General features: G+C 47.0%; 1 protein-coding gene across 1 annotated transcript in view; it reads right to left on the reverse strand.

Moving 5' to 3' along the window:
• GDPD4 (glycerophosphodiester phosphodiesterase domain containing 4) overlaps window positions 1-8,929 on the reverse strand; it is a 44,825-nt gene that overhangs the window by 24,879 nt on the left and 11,017 nt on the right. The window contains exon 2 of the mRNA XM_026078162.1: window positions 509-717. Coding sequence (XP_025933947.1) covers window positions 509-691 — 183 coding nt within the window. The 5' untranslated portion in view covers window positions 692-717. The remainder of the gene's footprint in view (window positions 1-508; window positions 718-8,929) is intronic.

Below are 8,929 nucleotides of genomic sequence, written 5' to 3' on the forward strand. Positions count from 1 at the left end.
CCACCCAGTCCGCTGCAATGTTCTCAGATGCATTCCCAGCAGTGTTTATTTTCAGGGAAAGCAGATACTGTGACTTCACAGATGAACAGAGTTTTAACCACCTCACGTGAGAGGGAATTGCACTAAGCAGCAGACCTCTTTATCTGCAATTTTTTCCTGCACACTTAGCCTAAATTTTCCTTCCTTATTTTGATCCTATGACATTCAGGCATTTCACTGACTTGGTAGAGTTTCTTGTTTGGTGCAAGGCGCTTTCCTGCTGCCACACATATTTTTTACCTGCATGGTGATACTACCTAGGGAGGTCACAAACTGAGCCTGCCACGGAAACATTGTGAGAGCCATACATCACGCGCTTAGAGTCAAAATCTAACGAACTAACAGATCTCAGCACTGTCCAAACAAAGTTAGGCAGGGCTGCCCACAACATCAACCACTTGTCAGCTTGACTTGTCTGACTTGTCCCAGTATAGAATTCAACGTCTTTGCTGATTTTGAGCTAATTTACCGTCTTGCAGCAGCATTTCCCAGGCTCGGTCCTTCTGCGCTGGTACCGCTTCCACCGGCAGCTGTAGAAGCCAGCCAGGCAGGAGATGAAGGGCTGATGCTCATACCTCTGTAGCAAGCGCCGACGTACCACCTTCAGCTTCCCAAACTTGATCCTCTTGAGGCTGGTGGCGCTGGCATCCATCTGAGTGGGTTTATCTCATTTTCCTCCTGAAAAAAGACCACAAGTTTTATGGGGAGACTGTAACTCTCCTTTCCTTGTGGGTAGGCTTTTCCGATCAGAAAAAGCGGAAAATTCCCAAAAGGATGCTGAAAGCAGCAGGAAGGATGCTGAGGACACTCACCTAATTTTACCCACTTAATGCTGAGAGATCTGAAGGAGAAATACATTGCAAGCCCCCTTAGCAGCTGGTGGTGAGCAGCGGGTGCTCCTGGTTATGACTGAGGTGCTCTGAATCACCTCTGAAGGAGCCTCTCTGTCTCTTTGACTATACAGGGAGCTCTGGGAAATGAAATCATTAACTCAAGCACTCCATGCAGACTCTCAAAGATATATCAGATGAACCTGAGCTAGACTTAGGCGTGGGAATTAATTCCGTATCACCGTGACCTGTCTGCAAACTGCTACCAGTTTAACTAGCTCATGTAGGAAAGGGAATAAAACTATACCAGTACACAGCACTGTTATCCTGACATAACTGCAGCACTGCCAAGATTGATTGCTTAAAAAAAAAAATTATTTCCTGACTGAAATAGCTTTACTGGCACAGTTTTTCAAGGGTAGAAAGAGTAGCTATAAAGATGCACACATGGGAGATCTGTTACTAATTGGGACTTTAAACAAAGAACTTGCTGGTAAACTGCAATTGATGTGGTTATCAGCAAAGCAAATAGTACAGGGGGTTGCGCCAGTGAAAAGCAGTTCACACGACAGGGCATTTTAAGTCCACATGGAAAGAATTAGGAAAAAATCTTGTGTTGGCATACAAAGGAGCACAATTGTCCAGCACTTCTTTAGAGTACAAAGATAGCCACAGACACTTTTTTATTGCTTTACAAAGTACCACAGTGTCCCTAAGTCCATACCAGCCATGTCCAAATCAAGGAATGTCTGCTGTGAAGTCCCAGCTTAGGAGTCCAATTTCCTTAATTTATGTGAGATAGCAATAGCCATTCAAAACAAGAGTGAATGATTTGCTGCACTATACGCCTGGACGAAACACACATGCAAACTGCTTGCAAATAACTCAGAGCCCTGGGTGTCTTTGCAGAAATTATTAGATAAACCACTTGCAAATTGACACTTAAAAAAAAAACCAAAAAAACTATGATCAGTTTGCAGAAGGTGAAAATAAAACAGAAAGGCAAGAATGCAAATAATTTTTCTCATGCCCACTATGCTTCCCAAATGTCCCAGCCTAGCTGCAGCTGGGGTGTAAATGAGGGTGGCTTGCAATGAAACAAAAAGAGCAGGCAATTCTGACCTCTGCTAATTAAATAGTGCCAAAGCATGCCATGCCATCCTGAAGCAGATGTGTCTGCCCATCCGGGACAGTTACAGGAAATCATATACACTTGGATATGGCGGGGTGAAGCCACCGCTAAAAGTTTAGCAGTATCGGATAAGGCACCACCAGGTCATCCAAGTGTAAAAATTTGATCCCAAAGTGGTGTGGCAACATGATTACCCTGCTCTCGAATTACCCAAAGCACAGATACCGGGGGTGTCCTGGCATTATGCCACCGGCAGCAAGTGGTGCAGACGATAGCTGACCAGGCTATCTTTATCAGCTGGCCTAAAGCATAAAGCCAGCGATTAATTACCAAGTTACGCCATATCTTTGGAATATATTTGAACTAAAACAGTGTCATGTGCCATGTGGCTGCAGTATTTGTTACCCCTGTGAGGATCCCTAAATGCAGATCTTCAGTATTACTGAACCAGAGGATCATTTCTTCCTCAGCCCTTATTGAGGGTTGCATCCTTCTCCTTTGGCAATAGATGTTTAAGACACTGCATCAAAACCAGCAGTTTTGCTGGCAGAGGACCACAAGATTTGTTACATGTGTTCCTGGTATGGGCATGAGGCTCACAAATGAATATTTACCCTAAGTGCATAGGATCTGACGGAGTCAGGGAAACCAGAGCTTAAAGACACCTCAAAACGCTGTCTGCTCCATCTGGCTGGCTACTGCAGCATGTCAGATATCAAATCTAGATGTTAGTCTAGTCCCCTCATAACAACGTCAGTGACGGAGATCCCACCAGCTCCTGAGACAGGCTGTTCCAGTCTGAACTAGCACTATCATTAGAAAAGTTTTTCCCAATGTTTAGTCTCTTGTGTTACAGCTGAAGTCCATTACTTCATGCCCTGCTCATGGTGGATATAGAGAAGAGCACAGACCTTTCTTCGGGTATGTATTTCACAATTGTTTGGATGTCTCTCCCTCAGCCTCGCCTAGACTAAACAGCCCCAGTTTTTCTAGTCTTGCCTTGTCATTCATGTTTTCTCGGCCATCCTCGTGCGGGATTCCACAGTCACCTGCTATTCATGATTCACCTTGTATTTCCCATGGTTTTTGGAGTGTGGTGGCCAGAACAGGACATGGTCAACAACCTACAGTCTCTCTAGGTCCAGGGCAGGCCTGTGTACCTATAGCAGAGGCAAGTCTATGCTTGCAGAATCCAGTTTCTCTCATGTATCAAACTCAGTATCTGGCCTCTGTCATGCGATCTTTAAACACTTCACAACCATGAACAAATGTACCCTGGATTCACTACCAGTGGCAAGGAATGGGCATTTTCAGCTTTATACATTAGAGCACTTAAGAACATCTCTACTTTTAAGACTTTCATGAACAGCTACCTTAGCCTTTCCACACAAGCCATCTCTGTCAAGCCCAGGAGTTGTTGGGGAAAGGGCCCGTCATTGCAGGGGAGGATGGGGAGAGAAAAAGAGGGGGACACAGCCTCACTTGCCCGACTGCCTCCACCAATCCCTGGTCCTACGGGAAAGATCAGGCTGGCTGAAGAAGAGGGAAAATCTTCATGTCCAACGTCCCCCTGAGTCCCCGCTGACTCCCTTCTCCAAGATATTTAACAGTATCACAGTAATGAGCTGCTTCATAACATCATTCTGCTATCAATATCACAAGAGATTCAAATACCATCACCTGTCCTCTGCTCTGGCCTCTGGATTTTGCCAGCATAGGGTCCACTCATCCCTCTTCCTCTGTCCTGCCCCTTCTCTTTCTCTGCSCAGAGACCTTTTCCTCCTCTCCCAGGCCCCAACAGACAGAGCTACGTGGCCCAGCTTCTCCTCTGTGTCTTTCAAAGGGCCAAAGCATCCCGCAAAGGCAATAAACCTAGACTGAACTTTCATCTCTTTAAGCATAGACACTTTCTGGCATAGGTCCACTCAAGTAAATGGAGATATATCACCCCACACGAGACAATCTGGACTGCAAAGGAGATACATAGCTCTCCCGGGCCAATTACTCTTAGCTAGCTCAGTGATTCCAGGCTGAAGTTACAAAGTGTTGTTACCTCAGGAGCATTTCATTAGCCTGGGGTCTTGAAGGCTGTTTCCATCAGGAGGAGAGAGAGAGGATGGTGCCCTGAAGCTCTTTGATGCAATGCGGTATCGGCACTTATAGAGGATGGTGTCACAAACAGCAGAAGTAAGCCACTTCGATCATGGTGCAAACTTTCTAAGACAGAGCTCTGCCAGACACTCTAAGCATTTTGCAAAATTGCTTAACCAGTGATATCAAGGAGATGCTTTCTGACCAGCCTCTAATGGCCTGCCTTTCCCCGCACCCCCTGTGCCACCTTCTGCACTGGTCCTCCTGTCAGGAAGGGRATCTCCCCAAATACTCCCCAGACTACTGCTTCCAAACCCCATTAAAAATTCTTCTCCATCACGATCTTCCTAAACACTTCAGAAGAGGGACTGACGCCACTGCTTACCTGCCTGACATCCACTTGTTTGTCTTCTGCCTTGAAGCAGCAAAGAGGAACCTGTGCCAACAGAGCACCCAGTACAGCAGGTCCCACGCAGTTATCCTGGGAGCAGACTACCAGGAAGAGCAAAATGACCATTGCCCTCTGATCCGCTTCATTTATGGCACCAAAAGTGAAACTACCTACACCTCTGGCATCTATATTTAACACAGTTTTAACTGTAATGTTACAGATGGATAGAGTGAACTGAGACTCAATGAGAGCTGCCAAAAAGACCTTGCTGCTAAGCTAAGCTACGCTGTTGGGAACTTCTTTAAGGACCATCTGGCTAGTGTCAGGCCTGTGTCATGAGGAGACATACAGCAGAAATCCCTTTTAGGGGTGACAAGCCTTGCGTGAAGATCAGGAAGACAAAGGCAAACTCAAGTGCAGTCGGAAAGGTCCTGCTCAGCTCAAAATGCATCCAAAACTCCAGCCTCCCCTTTCTCTTCCCTCTCTGTGTCCTTCCAGACAAGCAACCCACCTTCCCTTTTACCTCTGCACCTTTTCCCAGGTTCCTGCCCTCAGGTGCACCTCCACGTGGTCAGATTAATTTAATGAAAGCTCCTTCCTTATGCCTCTGCCATCCTTCAGGTTCTCCATGATCCTCCATCCCACAACTTCATCCTGGCTCATAAATTTCCAGCCTCTTCTACACAAATGGTCACTGCTACAGCTATGGTGGGGCATTCAGAAGCCATAAGGACCTCTCTTCCAAGGTCTGGCCACATCTGCCATGCCTCAGACCACACCAAACTTTAAAGCATTTGAATTCACAAGCATCTGGTCCTAACAAAGAGAATATCCCAGCTTCTGGACCCAGCAGCCACATAAGGGACAAACAACATTGCAACATATGGTAAGTGGTAGGTCCAAAAGACAGGAGGTCTGTGTTGGGATTTGGAGCAGTTTAGCCATCACTGGGACATAGCAAGAGGCTCAATCACAGTGCTTGCATCTAGATTTAAATCCAAAGCAAAATGCTCCTAAAGCTTAGAGGTTGCTTGCAATTCATGCCCATGTCCGCTAGGCAAGGGTAAACAGACAGAGAAGGGAGAGGGAAAAGCCTGAATCCATTCGCTCAGAAAAACACAGGAGCAAAGAGCAAGCAGGAAAAAATACATAGGTAGAAGAGCAAAGTTTAGGACTCCTTGGTAAGTGAGCCATGAAAGCAATAACACGTTTCTTGGCTCCACAAGCCCAAGAGGCCTCAGGTCTTTCCCTGGCAAACAGAGACTTTGTTTGCTCACAKATAAGAGTCCTCTTAATTGCAGGCAATTGAACAGGACTGTTCATTTCCCACTGTTTGACAGTGAGTGACGAAAAGTATGACAAATAGCCCCAGGGGGATGGCGGAGAAAGGAGCGGGAGAGAAAAAACATATTCAGCTGCACAGCCTAAATGCAGAAGGTACTGCGAATGGAGCACACTTGAGAAGCATGTACACAAGCAAGGCGAAAGACTGTCCTTCTCTTTTTCGGTGCAGTGTGGAGCTGGGGCATTCAGCTTTTACGGGGTAAACAGGYACAAAGAGATGCCAGATTTGGCATTGCCCCATGGCTTTCTCCTTGGGGCTTTTGGCATTGCCCTATAGCTTTTTCTTTGGGGCTTTCAAGTCCATGCTCTCTTCCTTTCCTTTCTCCTGCCGCAACCCAGCTTCCTCCAACAAAAAATCCTACAATACATGGGCAGGTGAGTAAAGGGGTCTTTCCAGCCATTACAAACACACTTCCCAGTCAGCTGCAAGGAGAGCTTTGGAAAGAAAAACGCATGGGTATAAGCAGGGGACATAGAGATACTTAATTCTCAGCACCTCAGCACAGCAAGCCTGCCCTGCAAAGCAGAAAAATCAACACCCTGGCGTGCTGCTGGTTWGTCTCTACGCTCCTTGGCAAGGAACATGAGAGCAGCAAGGCACTGCTCTTTTTTTCTCAAAAAGTGAGCTAACGTTACTACAACTCTTAGATCAAGCCATTGCTGTAGGCTGCACACAGACCTCACCACCAAGTTGGAAAAGCTCAGCAAAGAGCATCCTCTAAACTGGCATCTCTATCCTACAGAGTCTGCCCTGCCCCATCCTCCTCCTCCCAAGGCTTTGTCTGCGCTCGCTTGAGCTGCAAGGTGCAAAGTTGCCCACTGGAATGGAAATCGTCTGCATTTGTAGAGATGCATCAGCCACAAACAGCCAGGGGCACCAAAGGCAGAGGAAATAAGTGCAGCACTGCACTGGAGTCACATGATTAAAACATGTGAATTAAAACTCAAGGATCTGGATCACAGCCTAGAATTGCTCTTATTTCACCATCATCTGTTTTCAGTTTCTCTTTGAGGAATTGAAGTGGTTTAGCACTGAAAATGAAGAAGGCTCATATAAAACAGATAGACATAACCTCCCTATGATATGGAATATGCTCTGCACGCTTTCCTTCCCCTGGCAGATGATGTGATAACTTATCACAAAGACTTCCAACAGTTTATTTTTAAGCCCTAATTACACCTTACTTCTGTGTTGGATCCCAGGGAATAAGCACAGCTAGAGATGRACATGTGCAAAGTACATCTTGTGAACTGATTAGTTGTTGACTTTGAGGCAGAAGGTCACAACAACTAGTGCAAATAAATGATAGAGCTTAGCACAGGAAATAAAGAATGAATGTGGAAGTAGAAGAGGTTAATGAGGAAAAGCAGCTTCTGCTATTGCAGGCACAGTATTTCTTCATTTCATTTGTTCTAGGACATCTCCAACATGCAAAGGCTGTAGTTTTCATGGCTACGGTGAGGTTTTCACAAAGGTTAATGCCCAATATTTTGTAATATGTGGCCACATTTTGAACAGACACAAATAATCAAAGCCCATTTCAAACAAATTAACCTACAAATAGAACCAAAATCTTGTATCCATTAGGGTGACACGATGATTTACTCCTATCACAGAGAAGTCTTTGCACTAAAGTCTAAGGGTTAACACGTCCAGCACGAGCTTGTGCTTCAAACGGATGGCATGGCCTGCTCAAAATTGAACTCCAGTATCTAGCGAGAGCAAGATTCACCTGTAGATGCATGAAATGTTAATGGCATGATTTTCTGATGCAACTAATCAATTTTGTGTGGTCAATTTGTCAAGCCCTTAAAGAATCCCTGTTTCAGAGGACGATGGCTCTTCTCTGCCAAGCTGTGATGCTGACTTAGTAACGCTGCTCCCAGCCCCAAGCTAGCTCAGTTCAAGCTTCTCACACATATCTCCATGTGCTGAAGCAAGATGCCACCTTCATATCCACAAACAGGCCAGGTCTGGGACTGCATTTGGCCCTGAGGACATGGGATTTACTGGCTTTGAAGGTGTTAAGACTCAACGGAGTTTGACTGATGCCCTGTGCACAGGACAAGATGAATTGGGGAAGAGTTGACTTCACATTAGTCACAGTGGTGTGTTCAGGGCAGAAACTCAAAGCAAGAGGCCACTGAAAGAGGCCAGGCTGTATGCCAGTCTCATCTGGACATTATGCTCCTGCCATAATCACAGACACAAAATTTGCTGGGAAGCAGAGCTGCCTGTCCGAAGAGTCCTTCCCCTGAGCACCTCTGCAAGGTGAAGCCTCTTTAGGAAAGGGGAAGGAGTTTCAGACAAGATTCATGGAGGACCAGCCAGTCCTCCATGAAGCCTGCTGATACGTCTCCCTTGCATTAGACCTTGGCAATATCTCAGCTGTTCATAAAGGCTGCCCTGATCCTCCAGGGAACAGAAGGACGCTTCCACAGGCGGCTTCATCCAGTCTGTCTTGGACACGTCCCCGAACGAGCTGAGCTGTGCCCTGGGATCCCCTGGTGGGCTCAGAGATGGTCACGGCGGACGCCTAAGTGCTTCTTCCCCACCGCTGCCAAAAGGGGGGCTGCAGGCAACCAGCCCTGGCCTTGCGGCTGTCCCCATCTAAACAGGGACAGGCTAATCTCACTCCGAGGGGGCTATTTGAGCCGAGCGATTCCAGAGAGGCATCAAACGGATGCTCCAAAGTTGCACCAAATTTTTGCACGTATCCCTCTTTTCACTAGCTCTTTTCTCCAAAAAAGCTGTTTGGTCTCAGCTGTTCTGTAATGCTTCAAGGTTCCTCTCGATAATCCCTCAGGTTTGGGACATATTTCTCCCCCGTGACATCCAGTCCCTGGGGATGACTCCTAATGCGGTGTCGGCAGCGGGGCCTCATTTAATCATAAGCGTAATCACTGGATCGCTGGAAATCACAGCCACTCCTCTTCCTCGGAGCGCTTTGCCGGCTGCATTACAGGCGCCTCCCGAGGAAACTACTGCCCGAGGCTCGGCGCGCTGGTGGCGGATCGACTGACGCGCTCGCAGCGGCGCATGGGCGCGGGCGAGGGGCAAGCACCGCGCGCCCAAGGGCAGCTCGGGCGCCATGGCAGGTT

This window comes from Apteryx rowi, unplaced genomic scaffold, assembly GCF_003343035.1.
Source record: "Apteryx rowi isolate R43461 unplaced genomic scaffold, aptRow1 scaffold_471, whole genome shotgun sequence".
Lineage (NCBI taxonomy): Eukaryota > Metazoa > Chordata > Aves > Apterygiformes > Apterygidae > Apteryx > Apteryx rowi.